This window comes from Xylocopa sonorina, chromosome 3 (genome assembly GCF_050948175.1).
Source record: "Xylocopa sonorina isolate GNS202 chromosome 3, iyXylSono1_principal, whole genome shotgun sequence".
Taxonomy (NCBI): Eukaryota; Metazoa; Arthropoda; class Insecta; order Hymenoptera; family Apidae; genus Xylocopa; species Xylocopa sonorina.
In genome coordinates, this window is record NC_135195.1 from 3,059,180 (window position 1) to 3,077,211 (window position 18,032).

General features: G+C 47.0%; 1 protein-coding gene across 2 annotated transcripts in view; it reads right to left on the bottom strand.

The window, feature by feature from the left end:
* LOC143422492 (uncharacterized) overlaps positions 1-18,032 on the bottom strand; it is a 92,914-nt gene that overhangs the window by 15,716 nt on the left and 59,166 nt on the right. For both annotated transcript variants that reach the window (XR_013101722.1, XM_076893177.1), the window contains exon 2: positions 2,191-2,430. Coding sequence is in view for 1 of the 2 variants with exons in the window: in XM_076893177.1 (XP_076749292.1) it covers positions 2,191-2,223 (33 nt within the window). In the remaining variant the exon portion in view is untranslated. The remainder of the gene's footprint in view (positions 1-2,190; positions 2,431-18,032) is intronic.

Sequence of the window (18,032 nt, forward strand, 5' to 3'; positions counted from 1 at the left end):
AGAAAGAGGAAGCTTTAAAACCGATCATGCCGCCAGTGGAGCGATTTCTCGGGTAATAATATTCAACCGGTACGGACCATTCCTCTCCTGTGACTTCAGTGGCAACGATATTCGATGGCGACGGAAATAGAGACGTTCGCGTTGACTCGATTTCTTCGGAAGATCGATTACATTCGTTTTGCCTTCGTCCACTCGTGCGAAGCCTCGTGTTTTTCGAATTCGTGCCACCGTGGATCGAGTTTGGTCTCGGTTTCCGCGTATGGAACGTAACTTTTCGAACTGTGCGAACCGACTGGAAATTCGCGCCAGACGCGATTCAACTTCCGCATACTTGGTCGTAATTGCCTCGCGAGGCAAGGGCGCGGAGACGAGACCGCATCGGTGCGCAATAAATCTGCAGTGAAACAGCGGAAACCGGCACTAAGTAGCTCGAAAACTTGGCAGGCTGTGGCCCCTCGAAATCTCGACTTTCAATTAACAATAATTTAGACGCGGCTGCTTAACGCATTTATTACCGGCTGGTTTCTGGCCGATTTAAATACCCGCCCGCGAGATCAGCGGGGATGTTTCGCGAGATGTTGACGCTGGTTGGACGTGCTTTCTTGTAAGATTACGAAACGTTGCTGGGAAATAGGAATATAGATTGCGATTAAAAACATTTCGCGAATTCTATCGAAGTCGATATTGTGATCTGCGGTGAGAGACCGGCGAATCGCCTTGGAAATCTCGCGGTGAAAGGCTGGATTATTAATTTGCACCGGCGGTGATCGATCTTCGCGGGAAAAATCAATGCGTTCCCGATATTCTCGCGACACCGACCCCGGATAGCCGTGCCGTTCGAACGGATTACGAAACTCGTTAAAATCCCGAAAGAGTGGCGCGCGAGAATGCAGAATCGTGCATAATGTAACCAGCGAGTTCGTTTAAATTCGTTGGAGAACTGGACAGCTTTCCGATGGAAAGCAAAACGTTAACAAACGCTCTATCAACGTTCAATGCACATTGTAACAGGGTACCATTTTTCTGCTGTAAAACTGTACGCGAAGAATGCGATTGGCCGCAAAGATCCATGAAACGCGAAGGAATGCAACAAAGACAAGTTTGATTTATAAGGTCGTAACTTTGCATTGCTTTATTTATCCCCTGAGTCAGAGTGTTTCCTAACGCCTGTAAAAGAGCCATTAAAAAGAACCTGGGTGGTGATCAACGAAGGTGCGCGTGGGCTGGAAATTTTTCTCATTAGACGTCTAAGCGGTAGTTAGCTTAACCGCAGGTATCGCGTCCCGAAAATTACGATAAAACACGTCGAGGACGACGTGTCGAGGAGAGAAGAGAAGGGAAGAGACACGACGAGGGAAAACTAGGAAGAAAAATATCACCTGGCGTGCCTATAAACGACGAAGTCGGAAGATTATATTTCATACGTTTCAGATGTAAAAGGTTTCGAATATTTGGGATACTCTTGGAGGATGATTGAGAAGCAAAGGGGAAAAAGTGCGAGAGCACCGCACGTCGGATTAGAAATGGAGCTCGCGTGGCGAACATCTTGAGAACGCGTAAGCCAGCAGAGTTCATCATTCAAATGGCACTTACTGTACATTTATAGCCGTAATATATTGCTCGGCGTAATAAATTAAACGTCATCAATCATTCACGCGGACATCCTGCATAATGGCGGATTTTTCAATTCTCGGGAGAGAGAACGATCCTCGCCGGAGGTACCGGCGCGGTTGGGACGGAATAAATTTCAGCCGCGCGATTCCTGTGGGCTGCACGTCGCGTAAGGAAAGTACGTGAGAATGGTACGGTAATTACACCCACTCCCCGTTGGACGATGATTGAAATCTGCATAGTTATCACGGTTATCGTTCGCGTTGATACTCGAGTTACACAACGGCGACACGCGCGCGGGGTTACTTATTGTCGTATTAAGATAGATTTACGAGGCCGTTGTTTTAACACCTGCCAGTGGAATCGACGCAACACTGTTTTCCCAACAAACCATGGAATAATCACGCGCGTGCAAGAGTTGTTGGCTAAAAACGATGCGAAAAGAAATTTTGGAGAAGGTGATTCTTCGATTTTAAACCACCGTTTCGTGTCGAAAAGTTAAATTTCACAGGGTGAAACCGCAATAACGCGAAGCAGTCGATGTCGAAGATGAAGAAGATTTTTGATAGACAAACTCACCGCGACGAGGGTGTTGAGAGCTTCAATTCGCATAGTAGCTGGCCAGGCCAGCGGGGAGGCCGTAGGTTGCGAGCTGTTGGATCGATCACGCGTGTCGATCCCCGATTATTGGCCGACGATCTTCCGTATTCGACTTCACTCGATCCGAAGCGTGTCTGGCAGGCGATCCGATTCTCCCGGTTCTACGTCGATTTCTCGCGATCCGTTCTGCCGATCCGGTGACATGGCTCCTGCGCCGATCTGTCAATGGAAACACTTTTCGTCACAACACCTGTTTACAATGTGAAATCAGCACATATATCATGCAAAAGATTTTATTTCGATACAGATTAGAATTACAACCGATCAGTGTCCCGACTGTTTAAACTAGCGAAGGAACGATCGCACGCTTCTGTCGAAGATACAATGAATCGAAGCATTTCGTTTGTCACGAGAGCACATACCTTGCTTGTCACGCGATACGATGAAGCTTAATTAATTTCGTTGGACAGTCTGTAGTAGAAGTTCACACGAGCAGAGATTAAGCTTCGCGGCAAAGTTAACAGCACAAGTTAAATCGAAATTAATTGACTCGAATCGAAATATCAATTATCAGCAACGAGTGGTAACACCGTGTACCGTGAAAATCGCGCGTGGCCATTGATATCGGGGACGGAGGAGACGATACGATCGCCGCGGCACGTTGCGCTAGACTGGGGATCGATCTTTAAGATTTCCCGATAAAAGTAACGAGGCCAGAGTTAAACGCCGGCGTTTCGTTAAAAAGAAAAAGAGAGAGAGAGAGAGAGAGAGAGAAAAAAAGAAGATTACCAGGTTTCGTCACACGGTCGGGCACGATAACGTTGCGAACCGATATCTAATCTTGACGCGTTTCCGATAGATACCAATTACGTTTCGTGCCCGATATGCACTGACCTATCGGAGGCAACGCGTTCACCCTCGAGCCTGGCGAGCGTTCGCAGCCTCTCCATCGATAAACGATCCCCGTCGTTCGCCACCACCGTGGTGGAACCCCGTGTGACTCGCGTTACAAGCGTGTCAGAAGCGACAGCACCGATGCCTCTCCTCTCGTTCTACTTATTCGTACGCGATATAGACTCTTCCTCGCAGATAACCGTGAAAGTTGGCTGTGCGATCGCGCGAGACTATCTTTTCCACGATTCCCTCGATCATGGACGAACGGGAAGCGTCGCGGACAGGCTGGTATCGCGCGCGCGCTACCAACGAACGCGGCCAGCTGCCAGTATCGTTCGTTACATGAGTTAATGACTCTCGAGAAATCATCGATTGGTTCGAGCCGAAGCCGCGACGCCTCTCGAGCCGGTGGAAACACGCCTTCTCGCGTAATGTAATGGCAGAGAGTTACATTTCGAGCGGTAAACGGATTGGTAAGCAGTATCGTAATGGCACGATACGGCGGCCGCCAGTCGAACGGCTGCCAGTTTTCCATGGTTTCCTCGAGGCTGCGAAACGGTGGAGAACGCGTTCTCCGCGCGCGCGTTCGAGATATCTCGAGCTCCTTCCGTTCATTCGCCGATCCTCGTTCGAACCGTCTCGATCGCGTAACACGCGCCGCGTCTCGTTTCGCCTCGATGAAGTAACGACGCGCGATTCCAGCGATCGCGGAAGCGGGTGGCGCGCGAATATTTCCGATGAGAAAGGGAAGATTTATGGCGGCCTATTACGCTGGGCTCGCGGAACCAGTCTCAGGCCCCGCGACAAAAACTCCACGCGACACGAGAGGTATCGTTGTAAAAAGAGTTAATACCTGTACGTACAATAAAATATTGTGTACCTGAACTACTGGAACCTGTTGCGGCCTGTCCGGGCAAATTATTAATTCGTAATTTATTAAGCGACGGTATTAGCGATTCAATGATATCCGTGATATGATTAATACGTCGGTTCTGCATAAATTACGGGGCCGGGGTGAAGGCGAAACTGGAGCGGATAAATCATGAGATTCCTATCGGATTATTTGGTAATATAATTACAGGATAATCGCGGCCTGTCGGGTGTAATCGAATACCAGGTTCCTCGAGTCCTTCCGCGTCCTGTCCGCGGATCGTTCCGATCGGCACGGAGCCGGGAAAGGTTACCGTCGGTTTTCAAATATCATTGTAAACGGCTCGGTTTAGAAATGCCGACTGCTTTGCATCGTAACTGCCTCGCTGACTTTTCTTCGCCATCGTAAAGCTGATTCCATGCAAATCGCCGTCGATCCGATTGCATTTACTTTTGAACAGCGAACCGTGAACTTTCTTGCCGCCGATGGTCTCCGTTGCGAAATCAACCGTGCGATCGTTCGGGCGAACGATTAAAACGATACGGGACAGGAACAGACGCGCATTTAAATATAAAGTATAAGTATACGCCTCGTAGAAAAATTAGAAATTTCCAATCGATGGGAACTATCGTAAAACGAAGCAACCACCGCGCATTCTTTACCCTCGCTATAAAAACCCACCGTAAAACCATCGAAATATCGCCCCAGCGGTGAAAGAAACCAATCGGAAAGAGAAATTTCGGCCCGTTTACGATAATAACGCATATGATGCAATAATAAGCTGCATCGTCGATCAGTCGAATCCTCTGCTCGTCGATGCGAGGCGACAGAATCGGCGGTGGAGTCTCGACGGCGTCAAGTGGGCGGTCGGCGGATCGATGAAAGCGTGGCCGCGGCGTAATCATAAGCGGATTAAGTATATAATTTCGGATTATCGTCGCGAGGCTGGGAACGCAGGCGTAGGTTAGCTGAGTCACGAGCCGTGTAGCTGCCGCTAGGAATTCGTCGATAACGGGCGGGCACATTTGGCGACAGACGGAATCCCTTATCGAGGATTACCCTCGAGCGGCCTGTTAACGGAAGCGAGGGCCCTGGTCCGCCATTAACCGGCTCTGCGAAACCGCGTTCCATTCGCGATGGCGTTCAGAGCATCGCGTGCATTATCTTTCTCCTATCGGTGATACGGCATTGCCGCGGAATGCGGTCCACGCGCGTTCCTTCCTGGACATGGCGCGGACACCTTGCTTTTTCGCGTTCTCACGCGCTTTGCTCTGACTCACGAAATCGGGGGAAGCACGTGCTGTCGAGCATCGCGTACGACGAATCTGTGCAATCGTTTTATCGTTCGTCGGATTCGTCGGAAGCGACCAGTCGTCCATTCCAGAGATCGAGATAAAGCAAGGAACGTAGCGTTTGCAGAGCGTTGTAGGAGACAGGAAGCGAGTTTTCGGTGGAAAGTGAGACCGTATCTAGGTGGGTGCGCGATAAAATGTCCACCTACGAGCGAAAATCGCGAACGCTTTCTCCTCGACGAGCAACCCTTGCTGCGAAATGCGCGTACACGGCTCGCGTGTATGAAAATGCACGCGACTCGTATGATAATTGGTACAAGTCGTTTTTAGAACATTGTCCATGAATAATTTACAATCTTTTCGTGAACGTTTGAAACCCGTTGCCTGTACGCACGTTACACATCGAGCGACTTTAATTGATAATCAACGCACGGGCGACAGGTACGCACGTATCGAGTGTGTCCCGCGAAGAAAATCATTAGTTCGAAAGTGTTCCCGTAATGCGGAGGAAATGGCGAAAGATTGGACGGATCGTGGTTTAATTGAAATGTTATTTACGAACGATGAAGGAGTTATGAGAGTCGTAATGCGAGTCGCGTGTTCGAATCGAATGCAAATGGCCGGCTATTACCGTACGTTACGGGGGAGGCTAAGTGAAATATCGGCTGGCGAATGTTGCGGGATCGATCGCGGCGATCCGGTCGTGCTATCGGCTAGAAAGGCTGCAATTTAATTCCGTGATATCGCCGCAGCGATGAGCCTGAACTCGCGTCCGTTTTATCGGGATTACAAGTAAATTGCATCTCGCGACGATAGCGATCGTTCACTCCTATCCTAAACGCTTCCCGTCGATACTTAATGTTACGCGATTATCCGCGATTTAATAATTACAATAAAGACGGTCGTAATCATCGTCGTTGCGTGTACGCGAACGAAGGCGCGAGAGCGCACCTGCGATTATTACAGATCCAGCGATCGGTCGATCGAGATAATTCACTCGCATATAGACGAATAAATTCTCGATCGGCCACGGTGAGAACGTTCGTTGGTACAATAGCTGCACGGGTTTATTATGTGACTGTTACCATTGATAAAAACTGTTGCACACAATGGAGAGATTAGAGATAGATTCATATTGTCTGGCTACCGGGTTTTGAAAACTTCCCGATTGAAACACATCATACACGTACGAACGGGGGCACCTCGGTGTCTAACTTTATCACGCGCCACTGTATTATGTTAAACACGATCGAACATTGTCAAACTCTGTTAAACATCTACGAACAGTGATCTAAATCGCGGTGCTTTGTCAGACGCTCGCGCTATCGGGCGCTCGCTGAATCGCCCTAGGCAACTCGCAAAGATTACGATAGACCGTGCGCCATGACTATATAACTGTACACGACTGTGCATACTATCGGATCCAGGTTATAAAATCGGATCAAACTCCGAGGCCAGGCTACGGATTCGTAATGAACCCTGGATCTAGCGCGCGGACTCGTAACTCAACTCTGAACCGAACCTAACTCACAATTACAGACTCGTAAAATCGGAAATTTGAACCGCCAGCCTATTACCTAATGGTAATTTATGCGGCGAGGCTTAAAAATCCGCGCGATATCGGTCGCGATCGGTGAATTACAAGTGTTTATGCAAAACCGATTTTCTCTAACATAGTTCTCGATTCATTTTTCGGAACGGGCCGGTTCCTTCGCCGCGGAATGCGATCCAATTATGTTAATGGAACAAAGTGACTTTTTTCTCCACGGATATCGCACACGCAGGGACCGGATAAACGGATCATGGACGTTGATGCAAATTCGCGAGCGCAATTCGCCGAACGAGGCCTAAATAAAAATTCGCTTCGCCCTTTAGATAGTCCAATGGTCGCTTCGCATCGAGCATTCTTGCGTGCCGCGCGCGTTTTGCATATCTTTGCATTTCCCTTTCCCACGGAAATGCATAAACATCCGGAAATTATCGATAAAGATCGCGAAGTACGAACAAACGGGAATGATACTGGAAAACATCGGGTAACGGATTGTTCGTAACCAGCTCGTTACGCGTAATAAGAGACTCGCGCGAGAAATTAGGCTCCGATTCATACGTGCATCGCTCGAGAAAATAACGGATGATTCAGCGAGGTGTGTTACAGCGTGACTTGTAGCTTCGAGGACCCCTCCGAGAATAAATCCAGGTACAATGCGATATTTGTGTTATCGCGAAATACCAGCAAATAGAAATTCCCAGGGGTGTGATACCGATATTTTGCAGAAAGGAAATTGAACTTTGCTTTGCGTCATCTATCGACGGTGTTTATTGATCCCCGATAAAATCGATAAGCATTGCCGGCATTTTTTCGCGATGATAGCGCCGGCGCTTTGTAATCGAAAATCTCTGCTATTTCGAGTGCCAATTTTTTTACTCGCGTCCCCTTACTTTCAATTTCTTACTCAATTACTAAATGGAACAGCGGTAGATACCAATTCGATATTGATTAAACTGATTTCCTTCTTGGTATTATACGTAGCTGTAAATAGAATTTTATGAAGGGTATATTAATTTTATGGAGAATCGATACCGGATGAAACCGGCGCTTCGAACGGCTATCCATAAACTAGTATCTCATTTTTACTCGAAGGGTGTCAGCAAGATGTCGCGTGATTATAGAACGACAAGTACCAGACAAGATTGAAATTCTTAAAAACCTGTGTAATATCGTACACCATGCTAGGTGCATACGATTTCACGCATCTCGTGAGACAAAATTGAAAAATTAATCTCCGACCACTTTTCTTGCTATCTTACATTGTACGCGAATACGTTCAACGGACCCCTGCCTCGATTATACAATCTGCTTTATGAATTCGCAACTTATTAACGACGATCGTTTCGTACGAGTTTCCACTTTGATTTTTTCGATAACGTCTCCGTGCGACGTAAATTAAATCGTAATAAAGGAAGCGGACGATTAGTAATTCCATACCAGAAGCCATTAGTAATATCGAAACGTCGAAACGCGTCTTCCTCGGCGCACTAAACAACAATCAAATACAGAGTTAACGATGCCACACTCCGATAACGTAACAAATCCCCGGTTGCATTCGACGCATTTAAATACCAGCGACTAATGCACTCTGCGGAACGTTCACCGGCGGCGAGGTGAAAAGAAAAAGAGCTGGTTTCGCCTGATCGGTCGAACAAGCGCAAAACGTAAGGATCTGGTTTCGAATTGCGATTATGATCTGAAACGTTACAATGCGCGTTACACGCGGGGAGGGTGCGATCCGGATGAACTTTCTTCGCCCGCAGCCGTGGAGGAACCGAAGAAAGGAAACGAAGAACGCATAAGTTCGTCCACGGTGCGCATTCCACGACCGATAGAGGGGAATGTCGCTTAACCCGAACCTTGCCATTCGAAGTTATAAATACTAGCCGCGAGGCTGCGAAACCGCGCCGGCGGAATCGCCAACCAGGAATCCAACAGTTGTGACGATTTTACGATCCCCTTGATGTCGCAATTACTCCTTAGTTAGCCGCCGCGTCTTAATGACCGTGCAACCGTTCATTTGCATCGGCGCATACGGCGTTCGGTAACGAGGAAGCACCGTAAAACAAACATCGATGATTGTGTGGCGTTGGGTTGCGCGTTGTCGAACGAGCGTTCGATGCAGAACCGTGTAGCAATTTGTGGCGACGCCATTTTGTCGCTGCTCGAGGAGCTGCTGGTTCACGCGGAACCGTTGTACAGTCTTCTCGTTTTTGATTGTCCTTATCGCGCTTTCTTCTCTCCTTTTTTCTCTGTTTGTTTCATCGCGAGAGAAGAAATTGTAATTGTTGCTAGAGGACCTGGTGGAATCGTGCCGTTTGATCGGCTAGAACCGTTCGAACCACAAACGTCTCCCATGTCCACGTTTGTTAAAAGCAAACTACTTGTCTCCGTTCTTATGAATTACACGTGCCTATATTTCAATACGAACGAACTGCTAGACATCCGGTACAGAGTGATCCGCTTAGCGTGGAATGGGCCGTACGCACGGCAGCCAGGATAACGTTACAAAATATGATTCATAGTCTATTCTTCGGTGGACAACCTACAATTTCCCGGTTAGAACTGTTCGGCCAATAACGAGCCTCCGGTTTCCTCTCTTTTCGCCATTGAGATATACGCTCGCATAATCGTGCATCCCACGGAATAATCACCGCGAGGAATAAAGGCTGCCCAGTCGAATGACTAGCGCATTAACGAGGAGAGGAACCAGTCGAATGCAGTTTTCTAACTGGTCGATATGCATAACAAACATAAGCTAAAAGTGTTTATCTGCGCCGATAAATAACCATCGCAGGCATTTAAATTATTCGACAGACGTTCCCCTTTTCCTTCGTTCGCCGAGACTTCCTCCTTCTTATCGCTCAACCCCGTCTTCCTACGGCTGTCTCTCTCTCTCTCTCTCTCTCTCTCTCTCTCTCTCTCTCTCTCTCTCTCTCTCTCTCTCTCCTCTGCCATTCTTTCTTTTTAATACACCAATCGATTTGATATAATTTACATGAAATAACGATTAATACGCGAGCTAGGGGATCGGTAAGGCGAGCTGAACCTGATTCCTCCTGCGTATAAACTCCCCTGCGCTGCAGCCCTCGGGGCGACTTCGATGCCTGTAACGGAGGGCATCGAGGAGTAACGTTACTCCTTTTTTGAAAATTACGCGATAACATCTGGACGCTTCGATGCTCGAAAATGTTGCCTCATTATTAACTGTGTATCTGATTTTTTTTTTTAATAGCTCTTGTACGGTTAGACAAACGATAAGTGCAAAGTGTCTTGGGCTTTTTTCAACGACTTTAAGTTACTTATTGGAAAAGAATATTTTAACGTTCGAAGTGGTAGAGAGGAAGTAATTATCAGTTGTTTTTGAAAGCTGCAAAGGTAAAAGTTCGATTGGATCGAATTGTATTTAGAGCTTGAATAATTCCACTTAAATCTCTCTCCGACTCCACAATCATAAACACTAAATTTAATGTAATTTCCACTTCGTACTTGTCAACCGCTATCCGATCAGGATCCAGTGACGTAACGCAACGGGTTCACACCGAGCAAATGATCATTAGTCGAACTGTCTTTACTTCGAAAAAAGTGAAAGCACTTAAGTGAACCATAACGCGTACTACACACGTTTTACAATGTTGCTGAAATTGATTGAAAATTGGTTCGGATAAAGTGTGGTGAAGTTTCAATCTTGTACTTCCTCTCTCAGTCGAGTTTATCGAAGTTGATGTAGGAAAGGGTGAGTTCCGCTCGTAAGGTATCAAACTTGCCTAATGTTAAAGATCGTGAAAAACTTCTTTCTCGATATTTAATATTTTTTATCCAAACACAGTTAATCCAAAAATCCTCTCTACTCATAATTTCAACCCCTTCGTTCATCTCACTCTATCCATCTAATTAATTCGATAAATCCGCGCAATTCCAGTTGGAGAACCAAAAAGAAAAATGAGCACAGGCTCGATGGGAGGTCTGCTTAGCCCGGATTAAGATAAACCCGATGGTTGGCTAATCAGCCCGTTTAATTGCGCTCGAGGAACATTTCTGGCGCGATTCTGGACGCAAGGGTCAAGTGCTCGGCCCACTTAATCGACCGTAAAAGAACCAGTGGTAACCGTTTGACAACTACCGGGTGTAAAACGCCCACGAGCAGCTGTAGAGCAAGAGCAACGTGTCCGAGGCTAATCGTCAAATCCGTTAGACGTCGTATCATTCGCGACTCGAGGCCCAGACGCGGTGATTCGCGCCGTACTTCGGTAATGACTTCCTTAACCCTGGTCGTCGGGTGATTTATACGGGGCTTCGCGGACACGCCTGGCAGGCCAGCTCCTCGAGGAAGGGGAGAGGCGTCCCGACAATCGCACGCGGTGTACGGGATTTTTTCCAACTCGATGAAACCTGGCTGGAACACGCGGCACTGTGCTGTTACACCGGCTATTAGGTCTCTAATGTGAGCGATCGGGCATCTCAACGGGGAAAAGGAAACCCCGTGGAGTGGCGCAGACGGGGGGTAGATGAATCTGATTGAAAAACCGAGGCTTTGTCGATGGCTTCGTGGGAATTTATACGCGGCGGGAATTAAACGCGCACGGACCAACGGTTTCACTAATTGAGCCGTATAAGTCGTCTGTGGATTTCATATTTTCTGTTCAACCGCTACGGCGTCTGCGTTCTCCACGAGGGAGAGTAGATACGTGGACGCATCGGTGGACGAGTTTATTCGAGCCAGGCAAGTGGATTCTTCTGAAATGGAATTATTACTCACGACAGTCGAGAGGAGCGTCACGGGTTATTTCTTAATATTATAAGGTAGAAGTCTAGAAGTTTATTGGTGAAGATGAATATATACATCTAGTAATGGCGCGTGGTAGAGAGAAAGACCACGGATTAACATAGTTAATGCTTGAAACCTATCCAAGAACGTAGCGATGCGCGTGAAGCACGTTGCAAACCCCTCGATTCCAAAGATTCCTTTTACGACGTACCTATAAATAAGTCAATAAAGTGTTCGATGAGCCTAATAGGAGCCAATTTGAAGTCCGCTCGATACTTGCTCATTTTAATACGTACCTCACGTCCTTCAATCCCTACAGTTCGTAACGTATGAAGGCAATTTTCCAACACGTTTTACTACCCGACAGGCCGTCCGCCTAGCGAGTTGCTATTTCTATCACGGTTCGATCGTCGTAAACCAACCACATAAAGGGGGTACGTTCGTTCTATTATACTTTTACTAATCCTCGTTCGACGCGTACGTGTCCTGCTCGGCGCGTAGCGCAAAATTGAAGAAACGAAAAAAATGGAGGAGGAAGAAACGATGGCTCGCGCGAATCGTTTCGAGGAATACAATAAACGGTTCGATCGTTTCGGCACGAGCATCGAGCGTTAAACCCGGAACGATCGTGCTCGTAAAACGCAATCAACCGACGTGGAAAAGGGTCGAAGTCGCGGTTCGACGAGAATGCGACGAACGAATGGATCGCGCGGGTCGACGCGCGCGATATCGAAACGAAGAGGTTGACGAAGAGGGGTGGAGAGAAGATACGTTCTCCGCGACGCAACGTGACGAGGGTGAGAACTCATTCATAGCGTCGTTTCTGAATGGTCCCCGAGGAGCTGGGTGTACACGCGAGATCTGGCCACCTGAAGTCTCGCGGGATGGGACTGGTTCCGAAACCAGTCGCCAATTAAACCGACACCGGCGACGAGACACCGATGTACCGCGTTTATTACGCACTAATCTATTCCCAGATTTTTCTCGTCAACGGAAACCTGAAATTCGTGTTCGTTACGTCGTTCAGTACGGCTGTCGCAGGGCGACCTCGATATTTTCGAGGATGCCCATTTCGAATCGTTCGACGCGCACGAACAGAAACATTTGGACGAGATGGAACGACGACTCTCTGCAACGCTCTGAGACACCAAAAATTATATATTATTCTTGTCTTTTGCTGTTTATTATCGATCTGCTTCATTCATTTGTCTCTGTACCAGAGCATTTGTTAGTCGTGCTATTATAACGTGATGGAACACAGTCGATTCGTATCAATTTGTAGTTTCTACCTTGCAACTCAAAGTGACAGGCTGTAATTAATAGTATAGGTCACGTTTCTTTTTGTAATGAAACAGAGAACGTAATTAGGTGGGGAGTCTGCTTCGAAGACGCGGGCAGGATCGAATCGAGGTAATTCTCTACGCGAACGTGTAGTCATTTTGTGAAACGAATCGAGAGCCGCGATGGAAATGCATAATGGCGCGAGCGACGTCGTACACGCCGCGCGAAACACATAAAAGTGTTCTGGTCGTAGATAAATGCTCGTTTTCCGAGCGGTTAAGCTAACTAAAATCGAAAGCGAGTGAACGATGTGTCACTCGAAAGGATACCACTCGAATCGATCATCGACGCGGTGCGATCACGGCTGAACACGCGTACAGGGAGGCTTTTCAGGCGGATACACGGGTTTTTGATATTCGTTCGTTCGCGCGGATTGATTAAATAAGCGGACGGACTGGTTAAAACGCGCGACGCCGATCCGGCCGGACAAATTCAACATTTTATGCACGCGCCGCCTGACAAATGATTAATTGATCGCCGTGAAACACAACTGAAACGCCGCGGGCATGAGCAATTGCTCGAAATATATTTAGCAGACCCGACGAGACTAATGAGAACGATGAATAATAAAGACGCAGAGGAATAGGCGGGGATTATTCAGCCACCGCGAAATTCAATCGCAGATAATAATCCTTTAATAATCCTAACAAGTTTTTTTGTTTATGGGCTGTCGTTTGTAGCTTTTTATCTTACTCGATCGATTTGTCAAATTTATTGCACGATTAGCTCCTCTGATCGGAACTTATGGTCATATAAGGAGAGTCATCTCTCCGTCGAAGGTGCGAGTTTAATTCAAGACTATTATGAAAACACGAGTGCAACGTGAAAACATTCCATCATTTTATTAACTAAAAATAAAGTTCGCTGTTTCTCTTCAACGTCGTCGGAGTCTTTAAATTTGAGAGAAGAAAAAAAATACGAGCTTCGTTGCGCGCACAGCAAGAGAAATAAACCGGCGAGAGAGCAACGCGATGGAATAAGAAATTTTAATTCCAAAGGTTACCCTACTGACATTAGCGGTAATTAAAACACCTATTCTCAGTCAACTCATTATCCTCAACTGTGCTAAACAACGTGCGCACTCTGCTCGGTAATTTTTCCATTTCACTCTCCAGTCTCACCTTTCGTCACATCTCGTGAAGAAGTGAATTCACCCCTTACGGGGGTGCGTTCTCACCAGTCGCTGTAATCGATCAAAGAAACGACAAAAAATACAAACGATTTGCTTATCAGACTCTTCGATCGATCTCGATCTCCATGCGAGTTTCTCTCCTGTTTCTCGGTAATACCACGTCGGAGGAAGAAGAGAGAGAGAGAGAAGAAAGTTTAAGCAGCACCCTTCGCGTAAAACGAGCCAGGCATTCGCGTGTTCGCGTCCGCGAGCTCTCCGTGGCCACATGAATCATTCGGCTGCAATTCGCTTTCCTGTTGCAATCCCGGGTAAAGTAAACGGGAGAGAACCCGTGGTTAGCGTCTACTTGCGGGTGGGTAGCCGGCGAGAAAAGAATAGCGTCTCAATGCGTGTTTTCGCCCACGTCACACCGCGCGTTTCTGTATTTCTTTGCTAGCGTCCGCCGCGCGGGCACCCGTTAATGTCTTACTCCTACGAACGCGACACGGTGAATAAGCGAATGAATTGCCTTCATTACCACGATATATGCGGCGCCGCGAATCGTAGAAATCGAGGTAGCGATGTCCACGAGATCAACGATTCGTCTGATAATAACGACCCGTGGGGGGACAATGCGACGTCGTTCTAATTAATCGCCCCCTCGTCTCGTTCTGTTTCTCTACCGAACGACTTTCAAATTATCCTCATAAATAGAAACTACACACGCGCGTGCAGACTCTGCTTGAACGGAGATCGACTTTATAAATTATTGAAACGTACGAATAGACGTGGATGCCACACACGGGGTTGAAATGTAAGCGTACTTGTGGATTCTGGTTGGTTTATTCGATTCTAGAGGCGATTCGAGGGGTTGGTTATTTAAAAATAGAACAAATACGCGTGCGATGTATCGAGGAGCTGCGACGATATTTCAAATGGAAATATGTGTATAGCGGTTAGAAGAGCGCCGATACAATGACTAGGCGCCAATTTCTTAAGTAGGTGAGTAGTGCAAACGAGGCGTCGACAGCGGTAACTAAGTGCACCGCCTCGTATCAGTGACAAACAATAACCGGCAATTGTACTTTAACACGTTATCGTTCCGCGATTGCGCCTTTCGACGCGTCGTTCAAAGACGAAATGATTTAATCTGTCGCTCTCACTTTGTATGCCCTGAGCATCGGTAACATTTTAGACCATCCGCCTTGTTGTCCAAAGTTTTCATCGTTCTTCTCGTCGACCACGAGTATTAAAATATTCGCTGACCACTTCGTTCCACTATATAATTTATTGCTATAATTATAGGTATATCAACAGTATACGATTTTTTGAATATTTATATTTCTCACGAATGCATAAACGTTGCGACGATGAGATAAATCAAGTTGAAGGGAGGACAGCAGGCAAGATCCTTGGAATAAATAAACCATCAATTATTTTGACCACCGTACATTTTACACTGTCACAATCAATTAACCACGCCGTGAAATGCATTCGTTGCGCGAGTGCACGGCTCGAAAGAAACACGAACATCGTGTAGGAGCTGATTCGACATCCCGCGAAGCCATAACCTGTCAGCGGTTAGTCGGGGAGTACGCGCGCAAAAATCGCTGGGAAAGAAAATGGAGATTGACGTTAACGTTGCTCGAAAAGGGGGAGAAACGAAAAAAAGAGGAGGAAAAAAGCCGCGGCTTCGTGAAAGTTCGTGCACGTTGCAAATAACGCGTTAACCGCTGCGCGAAGCCGTTCCTTCGAGGGCAGACAACCATCTGCGAACCGCGAACCGCGGTAAAAAAGCCACCCCCGCGACATTTGGCCGTGAAACGATGACAGCGCGAGGAAACCGCAAGCGGCGTATTTACGGCGGTGTTTAATGTTTTTTTTTCGTTGTCCCAATGGCGATTTCGAGGCCAGCTTGAGCGTACTTTTGTTTAATAACGCGTGTCGACGAAATTGCCGTGTTGCTTTTAGGAAGTCGGTCGTTAATTTCGATAATGCTTTCATGTTTTATTCATTTGCCTGAGTGAACCTCGTAACAGAGAGGATTCAGGTCCATTAAAGAGGCGATATTTAATTTGTAAACGTATTTCTATACAGCGTTCGCATCTTTTTCCTTCTTTGTGTAGATCGTTACATTTCGCCGTGGACAACTAAGGGTCTTCATTATAAATAAGTTATCTGACAACCGTAGCATGCAAACGACCAGTTGGCAGTTGAAAATCTTCATTCGAAGTCAGAACGTTCTTAAAATCAACCGCACGATGTTCGCACTCGACACAATAATATTACTAAATTTCACCTGTGCATCGCAAAGATAAAAGCTAGAGTCTTCCTACTAAAAGCGTTATAAATTAAACGAAAATAAATATCGCGATTTTATCCACTCCATTAAACCTATCCATCAATCTAACGTATACGTGTCTCACGTTTCAAATTATCCACGCGTATCAACGCTCGTTTTCCGGCAACAACGGACATCAACATCGATCAATAAACGTCGCGTGTGATTTACGATCACGACCCCTACGCGAAATTTAATAACTCGCTTCTTATTATTATTATTAAGTAAACGCAGCGCGTTTATCGTTAGACGATGATTGCTTTGGAAAGCACGCTGAAAAAGCAGGGGGGCAGAGACCGTCTCGCGGGTTTGCGTGGGATTTGCATACGCTTTTAATCGTCCTTTACGACCAATTATCGTCTAACATGCTACCGATGCATTCGAGATGAAACGCGAACATCGGATGGGGGTTGTGGTTGGGGTTGAGACGCGTTCGCGAGTCGCAGCTTTCGAGTCGATTGTCGTTAGTTCAGGGTGGTCTAAAGGGTCGAGGGGAATAAAGGACGACGGTGGCGGAGGAACGAGGGCCTCGCGCGTTCCATACGCGGTGGTTGGTTTCCTCGGCGGGCTGGCGTATTAGCATAAACGCGGCCGTTAAATCCGGATTCAAGGTTAACGGCACGTGAAACTCGGCCACCAGCAACGCGGCGGCAGGTAGGAGGGCCCAAGCAGGCCGAAAACGAGACGAGGGAGAGCTCGAGTGAACGGAAGAAAGCAGCGGGACACGACTGATCGAGAATGACTTTCGTCGATCGTCCGCGATAATCCCTCTGTCTCGCTATCGGAATTCTTTTTATCGGCCCCGTCTTCCGCGACGGCGAGATTGAAGGGGATTTTTCTTTTTTTTTCTTGCCTCACACGCGAACCAAGATTCAGAATTTTTCCACGGTCGCCGCCGGTCTTATCTTGCGGATTCGAATTTTTCTGACGGCGCTTTTCTTTGAAATACTCATGGCAAACGATTATCGATAAAATGGACGCAATCTAGTTTCTTGTTACGTGTTTTTGCAACGCAGCGGGAAATCATTGCGTAGATACAGTCGCAGACTGGCACCTAGCTCGAGATACCGTATCTAAGAAAATCGATGTTTCATAGGACCTACACACATACGTATTCTCTTTTATCGAAGTTGATCGACTATTTTTCGGCTGATTTTTTAATAACTATTCCTTCTCCAAAAAAGAGAGAAATCTGCATTCGTAGAAACTACTGTTCAAAAACCAAAAAGATGTTCGATCAACGTATCCACCTATTATGTACAGATGTACAGCATGACCCATCCAAGAGAAAGCACTTTCTAAACGAAAACGAAAAGCGCGGGTCACGAACTAAATCGCTTTGGGCGATCGTTTGAAAGTTATCCAGTCGGAAGACGACATTGGGAGTAGTCGTGTCTTCTTTTTCGGGAATAGCAGCTCGAAAATGCTGATGGTTCTCGCGGCGCCAGCGTGGGCCAAACGCGAGGAGATCACCCGCCTCGCGGAGGTGTCCTCGTCGCGAACACATCGCATATACGAGCTCTGTTAACGCCGTGGAACCGTGTCGCGGCTTCATTTGCATCAGTATAGGGCTGCGTCGATGTCAACGTCTCGGTAAACTTCAAAGTTAAACAGGAAATGTTACGGTCGTTTCGTTGTCGTGACACGCGCATTT